Source organism: Gymnoscopelus braueri (assembly GCF_963280865.1).
Source record: "Gymnoscopelus braueri genome assembly, chromosome: 17".
Taxonomy (NCBI): domain Eukaryota; kingdom Metazoa; phylum Chordata; class Actinopteri; order Myctophiformes; family Myctophidae; genus Gymnoscopelus; species Gymnoscopelus braueri.
The window spans coordinates 27,731,860-27,759,377 of NC_137617.1; the positions used below are offsets into that span (position 1 = coordinate 27,731,860).

General features: G+C 40.1%; 2 protein-coding genes across 3 annotated transcripts; one reads left to right on the forward strand and one right to left on the reverse strand.

The window, feature by feature from the left end:
• Positions 1 to 11,184: 11,184 nt before the first annotated feature.
• Positions 11,185 to 15,499, reverse strand: mrpl27 (mitochondrial ribosomal protein L27). Of its 2 annotated transcripts, none has more exons than XM_080454975.1 (4): positions 15,445 to 15,499; positions 14,294 to 14,422; positions 12,636 to 12,703; positions 11,185 to 12,460 (listed from the first exon to the last, which is right to left on the reverse strand). In XM_080454975.1, exons 1-4 carry the CDS (start codon positions 15,482 to 15,484, stop codon positions 12,254 to 12,256), a joined length of 444 nt encoding a protein of 147 aa, XP_080311101.1. In that variant the 5' UTR covers positions 15,485 to 15,499; the 3' UTR covers positions 11,185 to 12,253. The 2 variants fall into 2 exon arrangements, with proteins under 2 accessions (XP_080311101.1, XP_080311100.1); XM_080454974.1 differs by having other exon boundaries at positions 14,294 to 14,428.
• A 1,575-nt stretch (positions 15,500 to 17,074) lies between these two features.
• On the forward strand, positions 17,075 to 27,229 carry eme1 (essential meiotic structure-specific endonuclease 1). Its single transcript, XM_080454488.1, has 8 exons — positions 17,075 to 17,942; positions 18,160 to 18,287; positions 19,005 to 19,094; positions 20,032 to 20,153; positions 22,894 to 23,038; positions 24,938 to 25,053; positions 25,812 to 26,001; positions 26,860 to 27,229. Exons 1-8 carry the CDS (start codon positions 17,084 to 17,086, stop codon positions 27,034 to 27,036), a joined length of 1,827 nt encoding a protein of 608 aa, XP_080310614.1. The 5' UTR covers positions 17,075 to 17,083; the 3' UTR covers positions 27,037 to 27,229.
• The last annotated feature ends 289 nt before the right edge of the window (positions 27,230 to 27,518 follow it).

Below are 27,518 nucleotides of genomic sequence, written 5' to 3' on the forward strand. Positions count from 1 at the left end.
ATCAGGGATCAAAATCCCTGATCTCTATTTACCCAAGAAAACCTTAAAGTCAATGCCGTGGACACCTTAAGCAGCAGCCTATGCGCTACTGGCTCATTTTGAAAGACCCAGTTTACATTGCACAATTTATATCCATCTACAGGTCACTTTCAAACAGTTTGTAACTGATAGTCTTTACCATCTCCAACTTGATTTCATCACTAATGTCTGTGCATGACCAATAAATATCCTATTTGTGGTTACTTTGTCATGCAAACTCAAAATCATGGATCACATCTCCGCTTTCAGCAAAGCGAGCAGTCTATTCTAATTTTCATTTTCAGGTTTAAGGGTTGTCTGTACCTGTCAAACTCTATTATGGGATGTTTACATTAGCATATTTGTGTAACAGAATAGTTAAGCTAGCAGATGTCTGTCCTGAATGTTTTGTCTATTGAATAATTTTGTACCATTTCATATTTTTAACACACTTACCTAAACTGTATAATGTTTTAAATTTACTACAAAGGTTCAACTCTTATTATTATTATTATAGGACCCTTACCACTCTCTCATTAACCATTACCTATAGTCCATTGGTTTTCGAACATTTCCCAAATTGATACATACTAGGCCACATTTGAAAATATTTTGTGCCAAGGACTCCTATAAAAGTTAGATTTAGTATACAGAAATCTTATTCTACAACCGCCTATTACTGTAGGTGAGGAGATAACAGTGGAGAGAGCGAAACTTCTGAATAGTCAATACACAGCCTGGTCGCCAGAGAAAATGCTGACAGTGTACTTTTCTTCAAACCAAAATATAAGTAGAATATTGACGATTTGAAGCAGCAAAATATGTTGCAGGGCAATTGCTTGTATGTAGCGCCTCACTCAGGCACGCTTAACAGGGCTCAATGCCACTTCAGAGTGTGCCCTCCTTTTAACCCATTAAGGCCTGAGTCCGATTCTTAAAATGTTTTCTAAATCCTAACAGATTTTTGAAAAATATATAAAATAGCAGATCTACAAGCTCATAGCGCGGCACTCGGTGCCGCGCTATGAGCTTGTATATCTGCTATTTTTGAATAGCCAAAGAAACCTAAAGTGACAGGTCTAAATGGGTTAACATCGAGATTCAATATATCTGTGGTTTGCAGGAAAGTACAGTGGCAATGTTTTTCCAATGACGACGATTAGGTTGCTTAACTTCTAGCCAGTGCAATAATAGTGAAATTAAGCTGTTCCTCATTTTGCTGGGGGGACACCAGGAACTCACAATCAATGTTGGCTGTGGCGTTCGGGGTCCCTTTGGGGGTCCCCTGACCCCACTTTGAGAACCACTGCTATAGGATATTGGAGCTTGAATTTCAAGTCTTGTCTCTTGAATGAAAAGCTATTTCAGTTACCGCTGTGTAAGTCTTAAAATTATTTCAATGTCTTACTTTGCAAAATACAAGTGAACGGCATAAGCACTTTCACAGTTTTATAGATCTTATGTATTCATATGTACAAGGGTTAGGACTTTTCAGACTTCACTGCAACGTGATAGAGTATGCCTATAGTCTACCTTGTTTATGTGTTTCACTCTGTTCAAACGTCATCCCTGGAAAACAAAAAGAAGAATGTATCAACTGCAAGGGTTCTCTTTTGTCTTATGAGGCCATACATAACATGGCTGTTATTCCTATCAAAGCATTTGAGACACAAGGCGATTCTACTTGAGAGATTGTCAATGCTGCAACATTGGGCTATATTCTCCTGCGGTACAATCATGTAAATGACAATATGCACCTTGGTTTACATTTTTGATACCTGGCGAGTCACACAACGCTTCACTGGTCTGGTACATCCACAATCAATGTTGCCTGTAAATACGTTTTTGATCAAAGCTTTTGTTCAAATTTTACTGATTTTCTTTTTTTTTTGCCTTTTTCCCCCCTCTATATTGTATATAAATTATTTTATTATTAACAAATAACTTATGTTGTTAGAATAAAACTTACTTACTAATGGGGAATGTGAAAGGTCTTTTTTTTGGTATGTTGGTGGTGGTGAAAATGTTGCAGCTGATGCCCCCTGCACAGCCAATGTGGTGAAGAAGTTGGACATGGTTGTTGTCGATTGTTGAAGGTTGTTGATGTTTTGCCCATACCTTCTTTAACCCTGCTAAAGAAGATGTCTCTCACAGGTAATGGTAGACTTTTGAAATGGGAAAAATTCCATCCAGGGGGGGGTCCCCAAATGATTTTGGGGGTCTCCAGATGATTAGCAAACAAACAAACCAACATACAGTATAAGTGTATACAGGGTATCTGCACATTTCTAAAGTGACAATTTAAGGACTTTTAAAACCTTTTTAATACCTCTAAAATAAAAATAAATTGTATTGATTGAATACTTTATCAACAGTTTGCAAAAAAAGCACAGAAAGTACAGTTTAATACAAATACAATGCTAAAATGATTGAACCCAAGAAAGCACTATATGGCTTGTTTCCATTGGGGTCCATGTGTATTCAATAGGAAATAAATAAATAAGACCATTACTACGTCAAAAGTAATCAATAAACTATGCTATAACAATTGTCAAACATTGGCCAAATTGTCAAATATTACCTAAGACAGAGGCAAACATTTTGAAAATAGCAGATAGTTCGGCTATTTTTCACCCAAAAAACTACTTATTTTCTATCAAATACACCCCCCACTAAGCCTTGAATTCATGGAGATTCTTTTGTTTTTGTCGCATTCCTAAGCCAATCAAAATGATCAAATTATTGGTATCAAATTCATCAAATTATTGGCTATTATTGGAATGGGACAAAAACAAAAAAAAGGAATTCAAGGCTTCATGGTGTGTGTAATTGATAGAAAATAAGTAACTTCTTGGGTGAACTACTCCTTTAAGGTTGCACATTGTTGTGTCTTGCCCAGGGCCAAGTAACTTTATTCAGAAGGATATGAGCTCAGCTGCAGAAGTGCTTTGGAAACACATTTGAGTGGCTGTGTTCACATTTGGCTGACCAACGTGGTCAGTGACGGTCACTGACCTTCAGCCTTAATGCTTCTTGAAGCAAATGTCTCTGCCAGCTCTCTGCAGTGTACTCACAAAGCAGCCATATAATGTAGCATAGTGACCACCACCAATGGTTGCTATGTGTTTGTGTATTTTATTTGAATACCTTATTGGTGGCAGATGGTGCTGAATAGTACACCAATAGGTTTGTATATGTTATTTCTGTTCTGTTGACAACAGTGAAGAATTACATATTTGAGTACCTTATTGGGGGCAGATAGGCCTACATGTATATTCATGCTGTTTGGATCTTAATACAATCTGACAAATGAAAACGGTGCTTGTCACAGTCTAAAGAAGCCTTAGTTTCCCCAGTGACCGTGGCCTATATTTATGGAGAATGAGGGACAGAGAAGGGAAGTAAGGTGTTTCAGAACAGTGACAAAATAACTGACAGAAAGCCTTGATTGATTTAACTATAAGTTTAACTGAATGCAGCTTGGTGAAGCAGCTTGGTGAGACTCTTGTGAGGAAGGTGAGCTGCGGCAGCCCAATGTGGATACAGTAGGTAGAAAATGTTCAAGTCTTCAGAAGAGGACATTTGTTTTGCTGCATTGTAAAAGGTATTCACAATATTCTATAGCTATTTGCTCTGCTGTTTTTCGCTGAGTCCATAATGGCTGAGGGAATTAATGAGCTCCTGCTGGAATCTGCGTCCTTGTCCAGATGGTACATATCCCAACTTATGGCTGAGGCTGTGGGAAACATTTCTCATGTTTTTATTGACAGCCTAGTCAAGTATAGATTATCTACAGGTCACTCTTTTACTCACCTGCTTTTACTACACGTCTTTAACATTTTCACCAGACTATTTCTATGTGTCACTTAAGCCTTTCAAAACCAGCAGATCAGGATCAGAATACGGATCTGAGGATAGCTTTATTTTTGGGCTAAATGTACCACTTCTTCTTTTGTGTATTTTCACCATATGTCCAGCTCAGTGGCGTGCAGCCACGTTCTCTAATCTACTGGTGGTCTATACAGGGGTCAGGTGGTGATTATGTGGCCGGCAGTCTGCTCAAGCTCCCCGCACTTGCAATGTCTGCCAGGCCCCACTTCTTCATAGACGATTTGAAGCATCTGACCCCAGTATACAGTAGGTGGTTCAGCAGGGTCCATTGCCGACGTGGTAGATCTTAATGGTGTGTAGTTGTAATGGTGGAGATGTGTGGGCTCGGCCGACCCCCACTCCTGCTTGCAGGATGTTGCCAGCCCTGCGTTTGCATGTAGACGGGTTCTCACAGGGATAGAACTAAGCATCTCTTGTGCCGCCTTATTGTAGGGGTAGTGGGACTTGAGTCTGTTGCTGCCTTTGTTGAAGTTTCATGCAGGATGTGCCACTCATGTTTCTGAGCTTTCCTTGCCAGGGCGAGGGTAGCAGCCTCTCGTCGGAGGCCGGCTGGGGAAATTCCCTCTACGCCTGGCAGGTAGGACACATGGGCTTTCAGACAGCCAGTTATGATCCGGAGAGCATTGTTAATGGTAAAATTGACCTTCTTGACATCATGGGCTTCTTCTCCAGGCTCTAGTGGTTACCACTACTAGTTCAGTACCCGTTATCAGGAGGGATATAATGATTCAGTCAACCTACAATTCTCACCATTTATTTTACAAAATGATATATATTCTTTAACAAAAAGAGATTCCACACAAAGTATGATTATTTTGATTCTTTCTCAGACAAGAACTAGAAAGTAGCCCATGTTATCTTATCTTTATATCAAATCACAGAATTTGGCATTCAGCAGGTTATTGTTAATGTGTAGGCCTACTCTGTAAATAACAGATCTACGTGCTCACAATGTGAACTTGCTTGTAGCTCTGCTATTTTCTGGCTTGTCAGGTCATGTTGCTGCAGACGTTCATTTTTGAAGTTTTTAACCACAGAATTAATATAGTTAACCCAACTTGGGTAATAGTTTCTTTAAATATATTTGCAAAGATGTAATATTTTATCTTGCCATGAATAATATTTTAAATATGTATTGCTTTCTTAGCACTCGCATTACTCTGCCACTTAACTGTGTGGGGTTCAAGCAGCTACTCTGACCTTTGCCCCTTGATAAAGAATGAGGTTTCTTTGCCAACTTCATATTTCTGCGTCTCCAGTAACGTCCACCAGAGGGTGCACACATACAATGTATATAGGCAGTTAGGCACCAAGGGGGAGGCGAAATGTGATGACATGGTTTTAAATTAGTTAAATGTTTGTTTGTCAAGACAACGGCTTTCTTTGAGGGAAACAGAGATGTCTGTAGAATAGCCCATAGGTAACGTAGTGAAATAGGCCTACTAATTGAAAGAAAATGTCTTCAACAGTCACGGAGCCTCCAATACTAACAGCAGATCAACTTACCGTTATTGTGACTTTAGGTGAGTGAAGAATTTGAGAAATATAGCTCTGTCTGCACACTTACCAGGCAGGCAAATCAAATTAAACATAATCTTTAATATCCACATTAAGTGTATGTGATTTATTTTTTACTAAAAAGATAATTTGAAAGGAAATAAGCGTATTTATTCGTTGTTTTTTTATTGTCTATCTTTCCAGTGGTGTAAAGTAACTAAGTACTTTTACTCAAGTACTGTACTTAAGTATAATTTTTAGGTATTTTTTACTTTACTGGAGTATTTCCAATTTGCAGTACTTTTACTTCTCCACTACATCTCAAAGGCAAATATTGTGCTTTTACTCCACTACAATTATTTGAAGAAAAAAAAATAGTTACTAGTTACTTTGTAGATTTTGAGCCCTGTGTACATATTTTGCAAGATCTGCTATTTTCAAAATACTTTTAAATAGGCCTTACAGTACTTAAAGTTTAAGTACATTTTGATACCAATACTTTTGTACTTTTACTCAAGTCATTTTTAAATTCCAGACTTTTACTTGTAACAGAGTATATTTACATTATTTGATACTTTTACTTTTGTAATTTGAATACTTTTTTCCACCACTGTTTCTTTCTTTCTTTCTATCTGTCACAAGTTTGCCCTGTATGTTCTCCTCTCCAGTGTCCTGCAGTGTGTTCTTCATAGTGATTCTACTTCTGCTGATAGCCCTTTATAGAAAGGACCCTTTCTGGTGCAGACGCTACGGTGACTCTCAGCACTATACAGTAAGATAAACCACCACAGTAAATAAGAGCTATTCACAATCACACCAATTGTTTTGGCTGCCCTATTACACAATATTGCTTATATGGGCTTATCATGTAGGCTACTGTAGCGTATGCATGCTGAATTGTAGGTTGTGGGAGCATGAGCTGCCTAAATAGTATTCACACAAATACAGAAAGTGTGATTTGATCAAATATAATAATAAATGTGTAAAGTAGGCTAAAACAATGCAAATGTCTGTTTACTTTTAGCTCTGATATAATGAAATTGCGTTTGGAGGACATTATTTTCTCTTCTTTGACCTGTAAAATGAATAATTCACACATTCTAGTGCATGCCATTTTGGTGTAATGGCCTACCTGAAGAAAATGGTATTTTTTTTCTTTTACCATTAAGTATTGTATGAAAATGTCAGTCGCAACACAAAAGGTCCTCAACTACAGCACAGTGACCTGTGGAATTGATATGAACATGTATGATAACCTGTGGACATGAACATGTATGATAACCTGTGGACATGAACATGTATGATAACCTGTGGACATGAACATTGTGTACTGTAAATATAAACAGAAGCATGCATGCGCAAAGCATTTGTTCTGCAGTATATCATGAACAAGCCACCCTTTCCGCATGCATGCTTCTGTTTATATTTACACAATGATTACACATTTGACATGTCCATTTATCTATGTTATTAATGTTATTATCCAAAAAACCTTGGTTAAAAACATGAAACGGATATAGTACCGATGAGCCTGCTCTATTCACAGCTGATCCTTGCAATGACAAATGGAAATGGATGAAGCCATTGATTTTCAGCTGTTTAAGTTTGAACAGTTGTTTTGGTCAACCAGTCATTGCACCAACAGTACATAGTGCAATCATTAGTGTTAATTTTCAGAAGAGGATGAAAATGGAATGAAACGGACCCGTCAGGGTTAAATTAACACCGGGATTTCACTGTGTAGGATTCTCCTCCACAGTATCACAGCAGGCATTCTTTGGTGGGCTGTCCATATGATGAGCATAGTGCTGCCATTAACCAGGGGACACCTAGAACTCAGGTAAACTTCTTTACCACTTCTTTACACTATCTACACAAATTATCTTAGCCAAAAATAGCCCATCTGCAAGCTTGTAGATCTATTTTTTGGCAAACGTTCCATCCAGAATAGGGACGATCATGCAAGGGTTAAGAGAATTATGAATCTCATAAACACTCATTCATTAAAGCAGTGGTTTTCAACCTTTTTCATACATAGCCTGGTAAACCCTCCCTCGGGAAATCTCATTTGTAATTTATTTCATTTTCCGGAGGGAGGGGCTTTACCGGGCTACCCTTTTCATGCCAAGGACCCCTAAATTGATATACATTTGGCCACGGACCCCCATCTGAAAATGTTTTGTGCCAGAGACCCCCAGAAGCAAAGATGTAGTTAAAAAGTTTCGCTTTAAAAAAATATGTATATTCAAAGATATGCACACATTTTCAAGATTTTTCAAAAATAGCAGATCTACAAGCTCATAGCGCAGCACTCGGTGCCGCGCTATGAGCTTGTATATCTGCTATTTTTGAATAGCCAAAGCTAAGTGGTTAAAATGATTGTGACGCTATGTTAACTAATTTCACTGGGGACCCCCTGGTACCCCCCCAACCAAGGACCACTGGTGGTCCCCGGACCACTGGTTGAGAACCACTGCATATAGCCTGTTGTTGTTCACACTTGACGTTCGCGTGCTGCCTATGTGAAAAGTTACTGTCACAACTTGAGGGGGTGGAATGATGTATGTATACATAATGCAGCTACCAGGAGGGCCGTTTATCATTGGAAAGCCAAACCACTACCACCTGGGCGGGCCTCCTCCGCGGCTTCCTTCCTACGAGAGTGTCCGTAAAAAGGACAGACAGAGGCGGATCCACTCAATGATCGCACAGCGCTTTGGTCTGGACAGATCCCACACTGAGCGTGAGGTGAGTCGTAATGTAGAACTGGCGTACAGTAACGAAAAGCACATGCACTTTTGAACACTTGAGTATTTTTAAAAGCAAGTACTCCAGTACATATTTGACTGAGTAACTTTCACATGTTGAGTGATATTTGACCAGGAATATCTATAGTTTGACTCAAGTACTTGAGTTGAGTACTACCAACTAGAGATATGCTGATCAGGTACACTCACTTATATAGAATAATTAAACCAAATACATATTTTTCTAACCCATTAAAACCGGGAAAGCAACTGTGTCATTTTAGATTTTAGCATTGGATATGCAAAAATAGCAGATATACAAGCTCACGGGGCGTCACTTCATGCTGCTATTTTTGAACATTTTGGGAGAAATCTGGAAAGTGTGAGAACTACTGATTTAGAAGTCATTTGTATAATCGGCCTCAGGTTTTAAGGGCTTAATACAAGGTTAAATGAGTTCCAATGGTGTTTGCTTTGTGGTATCCTACAGCCTCCACCATCGTATGAGGAGACCCTTCGTCACTCCGTTGCCTTGTCTACTGTCGATTTGCATTCTTTGGACATGGACATCAACCCCAACAATCCTGAGTCACACCTGAATCAGGACACGCATGCCAATGAACCAAGTGCAGACCAACAGGGCCAGCAGCCGCCATCTGTCTGAACCCAATGACAGTCTGTTGCCAAACCAAAGTCTTAACAAGAGAACTTAATTAGAGCTGAACCAATGATGTCATCAGGAGGTAAGGAACGAGTTCCGGGAATGACTCCTTTGAGAGGGTACTTTTGATAGATCTCTGTGATTCAGCTTTGAGGCACTCTAACAACAACTCGGACTCGTTAATGAGGGCCAGAATGAATGTGGAAATTTCAACCATGGCTGAACTCTGCCTCTAAAGTTTCTCTGTATGTGTTCCTGGCAGATGTTTATTGCTCAAAGTGGGGTCCGGGGACCCCCAGGGGTCCTTGAGGGGGGTCCAGGGGGTAACCAGATAAATAATGGATAGTTAGGAACCAAATGGACCATTATGGGTCTGTAACTCTGAGAGTGTACAAATGGAAACAAATGGACCCTTAGGGGTCCATTTGGACCTTAGGGGTCCATAACTCTGAGAGTTAGACCCATAAGGGTCCCCAGATTAATAATGGTTGGTTAGGTTCCATTTGTACACTCTCAGAGTTATGGTGGTCCGTGGTCTAATGCAGGGGTTTTCAAATTGGGGTTTGGGGACCCCCAGGGTCCTTATACTGGTACAGCTATAAACATAAAAATAAATGTACTTTTAAATTGCTTAACCCCACAAATCTTGTATGGGGTCCTTGGCACCAAATCCTTTCAGATGCGGGTCTGCGGCCAAATACCCATTAATTTAGGGGTCCTTGACCTGAAAAGGTTTGAGAACCACTGGTTTATTGGAAGTGTATATTCAAGGAAGTCAATTAAGTAATGCTGGAACTTTGGGTGGAGGAAATGTTATGGCTGAACACAACACCAACATTCACTGCTTTGACATGCAAAATGAATGAATGACAGCGATATACATTTTAACTCGGGTTAAACAATAACCACAGAACCTTACTTGAACTGTGTCCTGAGCTAAACTTGGCTATTTGTTTCATTATAGTTTGAAGGTGTACTGCATGTACCGTTCTGTGCGACACCTGAATCAGGAAACGCATGCCAATGAACAAAGTGCAGATCAACAGGCAGCAGCAGCCACCATCTGTCTGAACTGAATGATAGTTATATCATAGTTTGAAGATGTACTGCATGCACAGTTCTATTGACCTAGATTAAGAATGGATTGCAGGCATGTAGTGGCTATTTGAGAACTTCACGACCCATTTGTTCCTCAAGAAGTAAGCTAATGCTTAAATACACCTGTGGTTTTCAAACATTTTCATGTCGAAGACCCCAAATTGATTTTCATTTGGCCGCAGACTCCAAAGAAGATTTGTCAAGATTTGTCGCAATGTGATGCGTTTGTGAGCTTGTAGATCAGCTATTTTTGAATACCAGAAACATTCAATGGGGCTCAAGTGGTTAAACAATTCCTCATTTTTCTGGGGACCGCCTGGAACCCCATCAAGGAACCAAATGGGGTACCCAGACACCACTTGGAGAACCCTGTTATACGCCGTCTTACAACAAAGTATGAATTAGGTTTAAGGGAGAAAGGAACAGTTCTGACCGGTTCTCTGCGTTCTCAATGTACCAGTGCGAAAGTCCTTAAAGCCCTGGCTTTTAACAACCAGTTATCCCTGGAGCATTTCTTTAGCCCATCATGGTAGTGGTGATGAGCTTAACAGGACCTCCCCTCTCCCTTATCCCTTAACAGCATTTCCCTCCTCCCCGTCTAAATCAGGATGCCAACTATGTGCACACGGTGGTTCTAAAGCTGCCGGAACGCCTCACATTTATCAGTTGTTCTTCCTCATGACAGCCTTCTAACTCCCATATGAAGAGTACCAGGCGCTGTCCACACTCCCTTGCATACCTCAAGCCACTGAAATACCACGGTTCCCATTCCCTTCCCTGATTCCTGTTGAGAACTTTTCACATGTTGTAAGGCAAGTGGTTCTCAGACATATTCGTGTCAAGACCCTCCAAATTCATATGTATTTGGCCACGGGCCCACATCTGAAATGATGCTGTGCCAGGGACACCCTATAAGTGAAGATTTGTTAAAAATGTACAAAAGTATTAATTTCACAAATAGCTTGTGAGCAATTTTTTTTAATAGCCGAAGTATAAAACAGGGTCAAAGTGGTTACCCTAGATCCTCAATTACTTGGGGACCCCACTTAGTGAACCACTGCTGTAAGGCATTCATACTAGATTTGGTATATACACAGGCTACAGCCTATTCTATTATCTTCACTTTAGGACTTGATTAAATGACAATGTAAATCAAGGACCGACAGTGTTCCCCAAAATATACATCCATTTGAAACATGGTTCACCTAAAATGGGTTAGTGAATGTTGTTCAGTAATTAATTTGTCAGAATTTAATCAATTTCACCATATATTTTCTGTTTTAATGAGTTGCTTACTGATGAGTAAGTAAGCAGCTATTCCATTCAACTGTATGCATGCAAGTAATTATCAAGACAATAGCAATGAGTTTGTCTCAACCATGAGTCACAACCATTGCCAGACTGGAACACAGCACTAAGCACACATGAGACATCTAGTGGTTGGTTAAAGAATTGCACTTTTTACTGTGGTGATCCCAAAAGCACAAAGCAGTAAACGCAGGGGATGCTGTAATGGCATTCAATCAGTGGTGCAGACGTGTACCCTGAATCCAGACTGATTTGAATCCAAAAGATGAACGTAGAGAATCAGTCTGGATTCCAGGCTAGCAGATATGTACTGTACTTTAAGCTGGGTCCTCAAGGAGGAAGGTTCCCGTGCTGCTGCTGTCCAAAATCAAATGAATGCTTGAATATGTAATGTACAGTATTTACATAATACAACTTACAATGTTGTAATGTAACACGGCATGCAAGTAAAATGTAATGTTAACTAATTAATAAAAACAATACATTTGGAAATATATTCCCAAATGAAATGCCATAAAGGAGGAAGAATGGGTTTTAGCTGTGTAGATGTGGGCTAGCTAGCCGATTGAAGCAATTCTTGAGTGCTGACCATAAATTAAAAAAGGCTAATCTAGAGGTATGCATTGCTGAGACTGCCTCATTGCCAACATTGACTTTTGACCACAAAATTGCACCATGTTAGATATTGAGTTAAAGATCCAATATATGAAGTTTCATGGACTTGTGCTGTGATGCTGATGTATTCACATTGTATCGACTGCGGGGTACATAAATACATACATACTAACATACGTGTACACAGCCTCATTACAATAGTTTTGCAATCATTTCGCAGCTGAACAAGTTACACTGCTCAAGTGCAGCATTTCTCAGAAACAGAAACATCCTCACTGGTCCTGCTGTGAGTCACATCAATGTACAGTTATAGGCCCACACATCCATAGTCTACTGACGGAACCAAAATGTCCTCCATCCCAACACGAGTCCACAGAATGGAAATAATCTCCCATTATATATTGCAGTCCGCTCAGACTTAGACCATGTCCACCAGTTTGAACTTGCCCTCCTGTTTGACGGGCAGGACGTTGACGAAGGTCTTGTAGAGTACGGCACCTTTTGGGAGCTTGGTGATGACCTTCCAGGTCTCCGGGCTGCGTGGTGCAGGGATGTATACTTCTTTAGTGAATCTTACTATACCATCCTCCAGGGCATAGAGCGTATTGTTTGTTCCCATCCCCACCTTCAAGAGGAGGAAATACAGGGCAGAAAGGTTAGAAGTAGTAAGGGAAAGAGAGGTGGGTGACCAGGGAGGGACATATTGACAGGCATAATTAAAGGGGTGTGAAACTGGTAATTTAAGTCTGAAATGTGTTTCCAATTGTTGTTTTCAATTACCAAAAACTTAAAAGACCTACATGTGCTCCTGGGTGATACCTCATCAGACGCTGTGTCGCAAGGATGTTGCCAGCATGGGCGAAATTTCCTTGAGAGAAAAAGAAAAAGGGCGAGTTGGCTAACGACTTACAGGTTTTCTGGAGGCAATGTACAGCATGACTTCATTAACAACAAGTATTCTTGTGTTTCTTGTATTTTCTCAAATGACATATTATCAACTCGGCTCACCGAATGTGACTATTTAATTATGAACACCTGCTGTTTGATTAGTGACACCTGTTTTGCAGCAGACATTTGCTGCTTGCCATCAAGATGCTCATATACCATGGCAGCATATGGGTAAAATGAGATGTGATGAGTTCACACTGCTAATTGCTCCCTTCCCTTATGCCAAATGTATTATGCTCTTCATGATAAAAAGAAAAATCATAAAGGGATCAGTTTGCAGTGTGCAGGCTCTTGTTTAATTTTGTTTCAATTTTCTTTTTGTCCGGCTCCTGCTGTTTAATTATCGGGTTGTGTGCATGTACTCTCCACCTTAATATCCGATATGTTCATATGATTTATTGAACTTATATCATTCTGTACACACTGATAATACACATTACTCACATCTGACTGCTATTGGGCTTTGAAAAGATGATTAGTGGAAATGTGAGCCTGGGGAAATCTAGTGCTCACATGTTTATAGCTTAAATAAATGATATAACCTCATTCATTGTATGATAATGAAACAATGAGGCTGTAAAAAAACAAAAACACCTTCCTTATTTTCAGTCATTTTTCCAAAGCCAAGAATCATGGCATGCATCAGTCAATTAGACCACACTGTAAATACAAACTTTAAATACTTTATTTTAATTTGACTGTTTTCTGTAATTTTCAACTAAATATTTATATGATTATTATTACTGTCATTAATATATAAAAATGTTATTGGTAAGCTAAAATGTTTTTTTTTTTTAATAAAGAGTGCAGATGTCTGTGATTGACATTAACTACAGGACCTATCCCAGTGTCAACATATGAAAGCAAATTAAACTGTTGGTACTAGTAAACCATCTGTTATATTCGAGATGACAGGTCTTGTAAAATCATCATAATTCAGTGTAAAAAATATATTAAATGTTCAGTGATGACAATCATTTGTTTAATAGTATTACTTTTACTGCTTATAGGGTAGAAGAGGATCTATAATTACTCCCCCTAGGCTAGGGCAATATGAGACAAATCACTCATCTGGGCTTGGCACCTAGAATGAAACCACTAATGTGCTGCTAGTCTTGGTGAAACAGACTTGAATAACAACTGACTGCTTTTTTCCGTCTAAACCAAATCTCTTCATCAAAAATAGCCGATCTACAAGTTCAAAATGCATCTTGTTGCGACGAGCTTGTAGATCGGCAATTTTTGGCGAATGCTCCCCTCAGAATAGGCATGCTGGGGTTCATACCGTATGTTCTTTGTGTAGCACTTGATAGTTGCATGTTAAACTAAGTGGTGGAAAGTAACTAAGTACATTGACTATTAGAACTGTATTTAAAAACAATTTAAGGTACTTTTACTTTACTATTTCCATTTTTTTGATACTACTACTCCACTATATGATAATATGTCAAAGGCAAATATTGTACTTTTCACTCAAATTATTTGAACAAACACACACACACACGGTTACCATCCAATTTCTTGAATCCGTATCTCCGACCAGGGCTCTTTCCTCCGAGGTTTTTGCTTGCACCACCAGACTTCTTGGAGGCAAACCTCAGTGACTCACAGGCAGATAGCTGGCATGGTACCAGCAAACCTGAAACTACTGACAGGTCAAGTTCAATTCCATCACAGCCTGAACTACTGTAGGTGTTGTGCTAAACTTTGCAACCCTGTGAGTTTTCCATAGGTGTGTGTTTAAACTTGAAATACATTGAAGATATGCACTGAGAATAGAGTGGCGGAGGGCATTGTGTACATTAGTTTCTCCCTACATTTCAGAGGTTAAAATGATACATGATCCCTCACAGAAAAAGATGCATCTACAAACATACAGTATCGCATATTTAATCTATATGGCATTGCTCTCACCAGTGGTGGAAGAAGTACTCAGGTATTTTACTTAAGTAAAAGTATGTTACTTGAGTAAAAGTACCAAAATGTTTGAAAATAGCAGATCATCTACAAGCTTGAAATCGGCTATTTTCAAATAGCCTAGGTATAAAATAGCATTGGGCTTAATGTATGTTTTATAATGTAATAATGTATATCTGCAATGTAACTAAAGTTTTCAAATAAATAAAGTAGTCAATTAAAAGTACAATATTTGCCTCTAAGGCGTAGTGGAGTAGAAGTAAAAGTATTGAAAATTGGACATACTCCAGTAAAGTAAAAAATACCTCAAAATTGTACTTAAGTACAGCACTTGAGTAAATGTACTTAGTTACTTTACACCATTGGCTTTCACTCACTGAGCTACGTGTATATACGTCAAATATGTTAAAGAGGAAACCAATTGTGATGAGGATACAACATTGGGCACATAAACCATAGATATATCTATGACATAAACAGCTTGCATTGCTTGGACGAACACACACACACACACACACACACACACACACACACACACACACACACACACACACACACACACCTTCAGTTCTACGTAACGGGCAGTTCGCATACCCTGCTCACTTCCAATCTAAACCCTTGGTCAAACATTAACTCAATTGATCCTCCGTGCAGAATACATTAAAGAATAATTCCATCCGTGGTCCGTCTTTCATCACGCATATAGTTTCATGCAAATAAAATAGATGTTTTAGATGTTTGTACCTGCTCTCGACTTTAACATCAAGGACGTCAGCGCCGCCATCTTGGATCATGTGACATAAACGCGTCAACGTCAGCGTTGCCATGTCTGGTTATTACAAGCGACGTTGGGCTTCTTTTTCTGTAAAGTTGCTTATAAATATTGGTAGTTGTGGATTGCGGTTTTGGGGGCTTGTTTCTATAGTGTACTCGCTTATTTGGGCTTGTTTCTAAAAAAAATGTCTCTATCTAAACCAGTGGTTCTCAAATATTTTCATGTCAAGGACTTCATGTCCTAACCCCCCACCTGAAAATGTTTTGTGCCAGGGACTCCCGTACACATTTGTGTTTTTAGAATGTTTAAAAAATATTTCACATTTTTCAAAGATTGTTTTGAAAATAGCCGATCTACAAGCTCACAACACAACTAAGTCCTCGCTTCTTTTGGGTTTGTTTTCATAGACCTGGTTGCTTATTTCTCTCACACAATCTGGCAACTTTGGTTACCGGTGTAACGTGTAAATGCTTCCCCATCGGACGCGGGGAAATATAAAAACAAAAGTAGTCTTCGGTCTGCTCTGCAGCAACTACTTATTATTATAATCACACGCAGTCTGTTTACCTTCTTGTAGCAACGTAGTGTTTGTTTGGACTCCTACACCCATGGTTTGCACCAATAACGTGACCTACTTGTCTTCTAAACGAGATGTTTTAGTTTGACGGGTGTTGTACAAAGTTCTCGTAACTGGAGACTGGCTGCAGTAAGTGACGCGGTGCTATAACAACAAACCCATGCATTGTGGATACTGTGGATAGACATTGTTTTAACCCATTAAACCAGTGGTTTTCAACCTTTTTCATGTCAAGCAGTCAAGGACCCCTAAATTGATATATATTTGGCCGCGGACCCCCCATCTGAAAATGTTTTGTGCCAGGGACCCCTAGAAGCAAAGATTTGAGTTAAAAATGTTCGCTTTAAAATCTATCTAAAATCTATTCAAAGTTATGCACACATTTTCAAGATTTTTCAAAAATAGCAGATCTACAAGATGAGCTTGTAGATCTGCTATTTTTGAATAGCCAAAGCTAAGTGGTTTGCTGGGGGGGTACCCCCCCAAGGACCACTGGTGGTCCCCGGACCACTGGTTGAGAACCACTGCATTAAACTAAAGAAAAATGAAATCACATTTTAAAATTAAGAAGACCTGAGGTTTTCTGAAAAAAAATAGGTTTCTATCTCAGTGGTTCTCAAACTTTTTCATGTCAAGGACCCTCAAAATTATATGTATTTGACTGCTGACCCCCCATCAAACATAATTATGTTTATTATGTTATATTATATATATGTTATATTATATTTTTTAAAGTGAACATTTTTAACTCAAATCTTTGCTTGGGGGGGGGGCAAGCAAAGATTTTAGTTTAAAAATTTCACTTTAAAAAATTTAATACTCAAAGATTTGCATGTATATTGCTTGTATATCTGCTATTTTTGAATAGCCAAAGTATAAAATAATGGTTAAAGCTTAAAATCTAAAATGACACAGATGGGTTCCTGGACTGAATGGGTTAAGCGATGCTTCGATGTTTTACTGTGGTATTCATATCAGCTTATCACATGTTTCATTCTGTATTTTAAACGTAGATCTGTGGCTGACATACGATGGCCAGTCGTTGCAGTGATTCCAGTGACCTAGACGAGGAGTTTCCGAGGTCATTGTTTGACTTGCTCCGGCCTAGTCTTCAAGGTAGGAAAGACTCCAATAGCAACAGCACACAGAAACCAGCTGTAGTGGTCCTGGTGGATAGCTCCGACACAGAGGCACTGAGTGATACAGAGGTAGCCAGCTGTGATACAGATGTAGCTGCCTCCCTCTCCCCCGTCACATCTGCTAAGCGGATAGCTGAGGGCGACCTGTGTTTAAGTAGACCTGCTGCTAGACCTGCAGCTGGTGTCATGATGGTCAGTAGCGACTCTGAAGATGACGCGCCTTACATTCCTCTTGCACTGAGACTCAAAATGAGACAAGAAAGCGTGGCTTGCGTGCCCTCTGCCGTCACTAACGGCAAACACAATCAGCCGCACCATGCCGATCCACCCAGGCGGCCAGATCAATCGGTGCGTGCTGTTTTTTCAAAGTCCGAGCCCCCCCTGTTCAGGTTCCTTCATGCTCAGCGGGGGACGGAGGCGGCAGCGGGGGATTTGGACGACCAAGAAGAAGACACAGCTTTACCTCATCAACACCGGCCGCCTCAGACGACCTCCTCCTGGGCAGCAGCGAGCGCAGACACGTCCCCTGCCAAGAAGAGAAAGACGTCCAAGAGGACGGCAGAGGAGATCTCGGCTTCCAAGGAGGAGGCCCTAAGGAGGAAGGATGCCAGGCAGCGTCAGCAAGTGGACAAGGAGGCGCGCAGACAGGAACAAGAGAGGGAGAAAGCCGAGCGGAAAGCCCTGGCAGAGACGGTCAAAGCCCTGAGGCCGGAGGAGTGCATCAAACACATTGTGGTGGTTGTGGACCCAGGTAAGCTAAGCAGCAGTGAGCTAAGCACAAGTTAAGTCAAATGCTTACTTTGGTCTGTTTATGAGCACAGCATAAATAATTTAAAATGAGAATCATAGCCTGTGAGTGTTTACTTTTCTCATTACATGCCCTGCAGGAACTGTAAGCTAGGTTAAGTATTTTTACTGGAGTTTTGTAGGCTTGATGTTTGACTGTGTAACTGTGTTTATTTTCCCAGCCCTGTTACAGTTGGAAGGAGGGGGGACTTTGCTGGCATCGTTGCAGGCTCTGGGCTGTAGCTGTGCTATAGAGAAACAACCACTTCCACGCAGTGTCACCTGGGTTAGGAGATCTCCCTCTGCACAGGTATAACCACGTACTCAGATGATCTAGCCTTTGCCTTCAAGGCCCCTACTCTTTGGAAATGCTTGTGTGAGGAGATCATATTGGCAGTCAATTTTAGTCATTTAAAAGAAAATCTCTTCTAAAAAAGTCATTTTTAGACTGGCCTTTTCTTTCTTTGTTTTTATTATCTCTTACCGTAAGATATTTTACTGCCTCTGTCTTATTATATTTTAGCACTCTTTAACCCATTAATAGGGACGCGCATCTGTGTCATTTTTAGATTTGAGCTAAAAAGCATTATTTTACACTTTGGCTATTCAAAAATAGCAGATATACAAGCTCATAGCGCGGAACCGAGTGCCGTGCCTGTAGATCTGCTATTTTTGAAAAATTTAGAAAATTTGTGCAAATCTTTGAATATATATATATATTTTTAAAAGCGAACATTTGTAACTCAAATCTTTGCTTCTGGGGGTCCCTGGAACAACATGTTTTGAGACATGTCATGTCAGTTCCGCGGCCAAATACATATAATTTTGGGGTCCTTGACATTAAAAAGTTTGAAAACCACTGACATAGCAACATAAGTAAAAAAAAAAAAAACTAGAATAAGTTTTCCTGCTGTTCCTTGTTAATAAACTATTCTCTCTCTCTCTCTCTCTCTCTCTCTCTCTCTCTCTCTCTCTCTCTCTCTCTCTCTCTCTCTCTCTCTCTCTCTCTTCCCCCCCCCCCCCCTAGTCAGATGACGTGGACTGTGCACCAGAAGCTCAGGTTGTGATGCAGATAACAGTTGATGACTTTATAAGTCTGACCCACAGCTACACTCAGGTTGGTGGGGTTGCTGCACAGTTTCACACTTCCCTGTTTGCTGTACAAGGCAACAACATGAATGGCTCTGTACATAACTATAGTCCCAGTTTGCAGAAGGTGGCACACCTGTCTCCGATTAATTTTCATATAGCTTTGTTTGATTGGCTCAGCAACAAATTTGGAACCTCATGTGAAGGTGATGTATGTTTCCAGTTCAAACCCGCTGCTGAGCCGATCAAACGAAGCTATGGGAAACTGAACTGGACCAGGAAACGGGTATGCCACCTTCTGAAAACTGGGAATACAGTCATGCACAGAGCCGAGCGACCTTATTGCTTCTGTATGTTGTGATACTGACTTAAAACCTGGCCTCTGTTTGAAATATCCTGCATCTAATGGTCCATCTCCTCCCTACATAAACTGCAAAGTGGGTGTCATTTACAGTATAGACCTGTGGTTCTCAAACTTTTTCATGTCAAGGACCCCCAAATTGTCACTTATTAGCCCGCGGACCCCCATTTGAAAAGATATGCCAAAGGAGAAGAAGATTTTTACGGCTCTAGCAGTGATTCTCAACCATTTTCATTACAAGTACCCCCAGTTTGACATGCATTATTAGGCTACGGACCCCCATTTAATGGCATTTATATCTCTGGGACCCCAATTTATATTGTAAAATCAATGTTAATGTAACTCTGAGAATGTACAAATGGAACCAAATGGACCCGTTAGTGTCCATTTGGTTCCATTTGTTACACTCTCAAGAGTTACAGACCCATATGGGTCCATTTGGTTCCTATCCACCATTTAGCTGGGGACCCCCTGGAACTCCCTCAAGGACCTCTGGGGGTCCCCGGACCCCACTTTGAGAACCAATGGTATAGACAATGGGTTTTTAATATTTGAATAGTATCTTTTCCACTTTTTGTCTCTCCTTTCACCCTACCTAACCTAGGAACAGAGGTTTGGAGCGGTAGACTGTAGTCCTACTCTGACTTCCTGGGTCCGAACTCTGCAGACCCATAACCCTGGAAGGATCCTCAGCTTGGTGGTTATTGATTTGGAGAAGTATTTCAGGTGTGGGCAGGAACTCTACTTTACAATATGAACTGGGGAGATAGCAGAGTTACTTTAAAATGAGTTGCTTCATTTAGTTTGAATGCCTGGTAAGCAAACATCTAAAAAATATGCCAAGTGAAGTGAAAGCCTAGCAGTAGAGTTGAAACGAATAATCTTATGTAAGTCATTATAATTGTGTAGCACTTTTCCTTGACAAACTGTGAAATGAAATGAGAAAAACAAACATCAACATTTCACCATAATAAAATGAACATTTGTGCTCCATATTCCATTAGCGCCCACAGCATGTTATGGCTGATGCAGCACAATTCTGATGTTTTATTGGACTCCCAGCAAATTAACAACACCGTTACAGCAAAAGGAGAGCAAAAGAAAAGTTATTAAAGCTTATATAGATTTGTTTCCCGTTTTGTCTTAACCCTTTAAGACCGGGAACGCATCTGTGTGTCATTTTTAGATTTCATTGGCTATTCAAAAATAGCAGATATACAAGCTCATAGCGCGGCACCGAGTGCCGCACTAGATCTGTTATTTTTTATTTGAAAAATCGTGAAAATGTGTGCAAATCTTTAAATATATATATATATTTAAGCGAACATTTTGTAACTCAAATATTTGCTTCTGGGGGATTCTACAAATGTCTTCTAAATCCTAACAGTAAAAAAAAAAAAACGTATGTTGCTATAATATCAGTGGTTCTCAAACCTTTTTATGTCAAGGACCACCCAATATGTATTTGGCCGCGGACCCCCATCTCAAAATATTTTGTTCTAGGGACCCCCAGAAGCAAAGATTTGAGTTACAAATTTGCTTTAAAAATATACATATTCAAAGATTTGCACACATTTTTCACGATTTTTCAAAAATAGCAGATCTACAAGCTCATAGTGCGGCACTCGGTGCCGCGCTATGAGGTTGTAGATCTGCTATTTTTGAATAGCCCAAAGAAATCTAAACATGACGCAGATGCGTCCCCGGTCTTAATGGATTAAGAGAAGACTGCAGTTGATCATAATTTCTTTATCAATGTTGTGCCAATGAGGCATGATTCTTGATCAGCTCTGGCATTTGATATACTGTAGATTTTAAACAGAATAGTTAATAGTATCATCTGTAGATGCACAGATGCCACATAAACCCTAGCATCTCTATTCTGGGCATGTCTTGGGTGAACATTTAGAGAAAATGGCAGATCTACAAGCTCACAATGCATCACGTTGTGACACGTGAGCTTGCAGATTGGCTATAAATTGGTGTAGAGGGAAAAAAAGGAGGGGACCAAATGCAGCTCACTTCAACAAAGCGTATAGCCTATAGGGTTTAAGTGGTTAAAACGGCTGTAATGGAGAATGATGGTAAAGTGGGATAGCTATGAAGTAGAATGGGGTTGTCGAGCAAACTAAACAAAATCATAGCCTACTGCTTTATAATTATACAACTTAGAAAGATTGTACAATTATTGTAAAGAGGCTGTCTGTGTAACTGTGCGCAATGACTCGGTACATTGCATCATCATCAAATCATTACACAAGGCCTTGAAACATAATGGGGCGCAAGTGGCTCAGGAGGAAGAGCAGCCGTCTATGAATCGGACAGGTTCACGGTTCGACCCTCTGCCTTTCCGGCTTCATGTCACCTGTGTTAAGTGCCCCTGAGCAAGACACTTAACCTCCAACTGCTCCCCCTTGTGCTCACTCTGAGCAGCACACTGATGGGTCAAGTGCTGTACTTTCCCCTCGGGATCACTATAAAATACCGAACCCTGCACGTTACTTTTCAGGAAATGGAAAAAATAGCTTGTGTTCCAATGGATCTAAAGTGGTTTTTATTCAGTCACAATCTCTTGTTAATACTTTTCATTTTAGTACACAAACAATATGAAAATTTCACAACGTATCATGACATTTGTGCGTGTAGATAGTTTTGCAATAAAAAAAAAAAAAAAAAAACATTTGAATTTGGAAATACAAGGTTTCAGCGATTGAAGTGACAGCGATGACATTTTAGATTTGTAACTCAATATCTGACATATTGTTGCTGTTGGGCAGAAACCTCTTATCTCCATTTTATTCTAACTTTTATCTTAACTTTTTGTGTTTTTTCATAACTTGATCATACTGATACTACAGCGTCACACAAAAGCATCAAAAGTAGGTATTTGAGCTTGTAGATCTGCTACTTTTGCTATTATTTTATTTGAATCCTGAAAAGTAACAGTTTAGTTTGTTGGGCATATGAGGTTTTCACCAACAGAGACAATATGATAGAATTGGGTTTAAGGTGGAGACAGAGGGTCAATTATTAACTTCTGTACTATTTATCGTAAGTCACATTTCACTGGTTACATTTTAAGGCTTCTCTCAATCCATTACATTTCCTTACATTACTATTTCTGATCTAGATGACGTAAGATGATAATGTAAATTGTTGTTAATGCTAATAAATATTATTGCTAATAATAAATGCAATAAATACTCACACACACACACACACACACACACACACACACACACACACACACACACACACACACACACACACACACACACACACACACACACACACACACACACACACACAGAGAGCTCAAGGACAATAAAATAAAAAACACTCGCAAGGCTCCACTAACATTAGATACAAGAGCAAAAGATAATTGAAAAAAGTGAACATTTAGCCAAAATAAAAGTATAATATTGTGTGTAGTAGATACTTAAACAGGACCTTATTTTACCCCCAGATCTCACAAGTCCCAAACCCAGAAGAAGTTTCGAGAGGCAGTCCTGAGGGAGGAGCAAGGTGCAGGAAAAGGAGCCGTGAGAAAGAAGGGGAAGAAGGATGGAAAGTCGACACTACCCGAGGTGTCACGAGTTGAAGTGGAGGAGGTAGGTTTAGGGCTGTCACGATTACAAATTTAAGTTGACGATTAATTGTCACTCAAATAATTGTGATTAACGATTTAATTGTGTTTCTGTCGTTGAAAATTAATGGAACATTATGAATAAAAATTACATTTCTGTTTGGCTTTTAGCTTTCGTAAAGAAAAGTTGCACAGGGCAGATATGACAAATAACACATATTTAATTACTTTATACATACAAATAAACATTAATAGTGGAAATAGCAGATCTATAAGCTCAAAGAAACGCGTCGCATCGCGACGCGTTTTGAGCTTATTTATGACATTTTTTGAAAATATATGACGTTTTTTAACATGGAATTGATTATGACAATTATGCAAAAATAATTGCGATTATATAAAAGAATTGCGATTAGATGATTATGTAATAACTGTGACAGGCCTAGGTAGGTTGACTAGTCGAAATGTATGGATAGGAAAATAAACATCGGCCATAATTTGTCATCTTTCCTGGTAGGAATTGCTGAGGGAATTAAAACTATTAAGTGTGTGGTGTGTAAACTAGGGCTACAGTTCATTCACAGACAGTATTTAGATATTAAGGGTTGCAGTGTGATGATTTATTCATTGCTAACCGGCGCAGCATTTGTGTTGTACCAATATAGCTGCTGTGACACTACCACTATCTTTAACCTGGCCTCTCTTATCACTGATAACCCAGGAAATATCCATCCATTAATCCATTTATATGCACAGTGCACACTCATCCATGGTTACGTGAATTATTCCGTGACTCTTTTCTTTGTTTCTCTGTTAAACACTTAAAGAGCACTTTTCAACCTCATCTCCATATAATTGGTCCTCCAGCCCTCACTAACGCTCATTATAAGATGACACCATTTCTGTCTCAGAGGTGGGCGGTGGACAGTTCAGAAACCTGCGTACCAATGACATCATCAATAGGGCTAATAGAAACTACAGCCTTTCTCTTCCTAGAAAGATAGCACACTCAAATAGAAGCCATACGTTCTTGCATCAATAAAAAATCTACTAAGTTTGAAATTGTGTTTGAATTTACGAAACATGCTTGCCCCAATGATGTCACTGGTAGACAGGTTTCTAAACTGTCCAGAGCCCACCTCTGAGACGCGGTTAAAAATGGTTGAAGCACTCCTTTAAGCCCTGTTTCATACTTAGGCTATTGGAAAATAGACAATCTATAAGCTTGCAATGCGAGCATACGATACGATACGATACGATAATACTTTATTGTCAGTTCACACTGAAATTTGTCTTGCGACTCAGCAGCCATGTATGCAACAATAAACAGTACACACATTTGACATGACATAAGAAAACAAAACAAAATACATACATAAAGACATACAAAGACAAGAGCAATGTCCACCTCTCAGCCTACCCCAAGCCTACAACTCCTGATTAAGCCTCAATGTCGTCTGATGGACAAAGGACCTCTTCAGTTTGACCTTATTGTATGTAGGAACACTGTATCTCCTTCCTGAAGGCAGCAACCTATATTCTCCATACAAAGCATGGCTTGTGTTTGAAGTGATATTCCTTGCCAACCTTATCATACTGTCATTATACGTAGATGTATAGAGCCTCTGAAGTGGTTGTCCAACAATCTTTGAACAAATGTTCAGTTGCTGCAGCAGTTGTGACTTTAAGGCTACAGACAGACATCCATACCAGGTGGTACTACAGTACTGAAGAACACTCATAATAACAGAAGTGAAAAACAAAAGAAGAATCTGTCTACTAGCACCAAAAGATCTCAGGCAGAGCATGTACAGCAGATGTGTGAATTTCTTTTTAAGATTTAGAAAAAAACGTGAGACATTTTGGGATGCCAGGGCATTAGTGGCTAATGTGTTACTTCAATTGTCCTTCAATGTCCACTCAGGCTGTGGTGCACCTCCAGCTCCATACTGGAGTCTCGGTCCGTTGCTTGACGTCCTGGAAAGAGTTTTCAGATCACATCGCCATGTCAACCAAAGCAGTTGCAGAAGCCCCTTTCAAGTAAGCTTTAACAACTTAAGCCCTAGTACTTTGTCACGCGATAAATGGCAAAAGAACGAGATGGACCCCCATCTCATGTATTTGAGATGGGGGTCCGTGGACAAATGTATATCATTTTGGGGGTCCTTGACACAAAAAAGTTTGAGAACCACTGGTCTACACTACAGTCTACTGTCGTCTACGGCGGCGGCAGTGGCTCAGGAGGTAGAGTTGGGTTCCCAGTTCGATCCCGGGCTCCCCCAGAGTTACTGTTGGAAGTGTCCTTGAGCAAGACACTGAACCCCTATTGCTCCCGATGAGGAGGTTGGTGCCTTGCATGGTTTCCTCCACCAATCGGTGTAACTATGAATGTGTGTGTGTGAATAGGTGAATGTAAATCGCCTTTTACCATTTACAATAGGGTCTGTGTGTCTGTGATTCTGTCTGTCGGGTAATTTCGTAAACGGCTGGCCGCTGGACCAATTGGCTGGAAAATTGGCAAATTTCTTGTGGGCGCTGCCAGTAACAAACATACCTTAATTTCACTTGGTAATTTCAATTTTATACTTGAAGTCAAAGTCGAATCGGGCTGAAACCTTAGCCAGATGAGATGACTGACGTCCAAGCACTGACTTCATACATGATGGACATGAAGTCTGAGACCCATATGGAAGCCACGCTGTTATTAGACCCTGTCTTGTCTCGTTGTCTTTTAATATAACTCTCACGTTCTCTCAAATGATAACATTCAAACAAACATTGTGTGTGATGCGTTGCAGACGAGAGAGGGAGAACACAGTCTTTTCTTTCTACTTGGAGAGTGAGTGGGCTGGAGGCCAGCGGGTTGACAGAGCTGGGAAGGGGCTGCTGCAGGTGTGGAAGAGACAGATCCAACAGTTGAACAGAGTCAGCCCAGATATGGCCTCAACCATCCTGGCTGCCTACCCCTCACCACAGCTCCTCAATCAGGTAATCACTGTAGACAAACACACACGCACACGTGCACACGCGCACACACACACACACACACACACACACACACACACACACACACACACACACACACACACACACACACACACACACACACACACACACACACACACACACGTGTTGTGGGACTTTCCTTCTATGCATGGGCTAGTGGCTCAAGAGGTAGAACAGCTGCTTGGGTTTGATCCCTGACTCCTCCTGGCATAGTGTAGAAGTGTCCTTGAGCAAGACACTGAACCCCTAACTGCTCCACGATGAGCAGGTTGGTGTCTTTTGCACGGTCGGTGTGTGAATGTAATGCACATTGATTAAAGTACTCAGCCACGCCAGAACTCATTTCAGTCATTTGGATTCCACACTGGAGTCCAACTTGTCCAAATCTGGGGGATGGTTTACCAGGCTAGTTGTGATCTTCTTGATCGGTTATATTCGGTGCGCGACACCGGTGCACAAAGTTTAAATCACCTTTACTGCATCAAGTGGAAGTCGAGCTCTATTTAGTATTTGAATTGGTCAAAATAGCATGCTAGAATGCTTTCTCATTAGCAGCTTCCATAAAACCCTAATACATTTCAGAGAAACGTATTAAAGAAATAATGATGTCAAAGTGGGTATGTAGTACTGCAGGAACATAGGTTTAGATTAGAATGACAATTCCTAAACATCATAATTTTACATAGTTTTACTAATTGTTTCAAAAACAGAGCGCTATATCACAAATCCGAATACTAAATGTTTTCCCTGAATCCCTGCTTACCGAGGAGAAATGTTTACAGTACGTCTTCAAGCGTGGCATGCTATCTTCTCACATGGTGTCTGCAATGTCGGCCTCAGGCTTACCGGCGATGCAAGACGGACCATGAAAAGGCCTCTTTGCTGTCAGAGCTCCTGATTCGCCGCGGCGAGGGCGTGACCTCTACGACACGCCGGGTCGGGCCCGAGCTCTCCAAGCGTCTCTTTCTGATGATGACGTCGTCAGATCCTCAGCAGGCGTTGGATTCCAACATGTGACCTCACATGACGGTTTTCCCTTGATCTTTCCTGAGTATCACAGTAACCACACTGTTATCCTTTTGGTTTAAATTCATACTGGTGAATTTAATGCAATCTGGTTGGGTTGCTATATCAGTTTAAGTAATTTTATTAAAGCGTTTTAAACTATTTTGCCATTTCATCTGCGAAATTGTGATTCTTCCATGGCATTCTTCCATTATTTTCTTTTTGTAATTACTACGTGCAATGTAGGATTTTGTACAAATCCGTGCACAATTTGAGGTCTCCTTCATGTTGTTAGTAGGTATAATTATGTTGATTTAACTCTAACAAATTAAACCATTCTTTCTGTTTGCACAGTGATTTATCCTTGTTGATAACTGAAGTGTTTTTTTAATCAAGTAGCTATTATTTGAGGCATAACGCATCACCTCACAGTTGTTAATCACTTAACCACAAAATCTTTCTAACAACGCACCCGCGACACGTTGTGAGCTTGT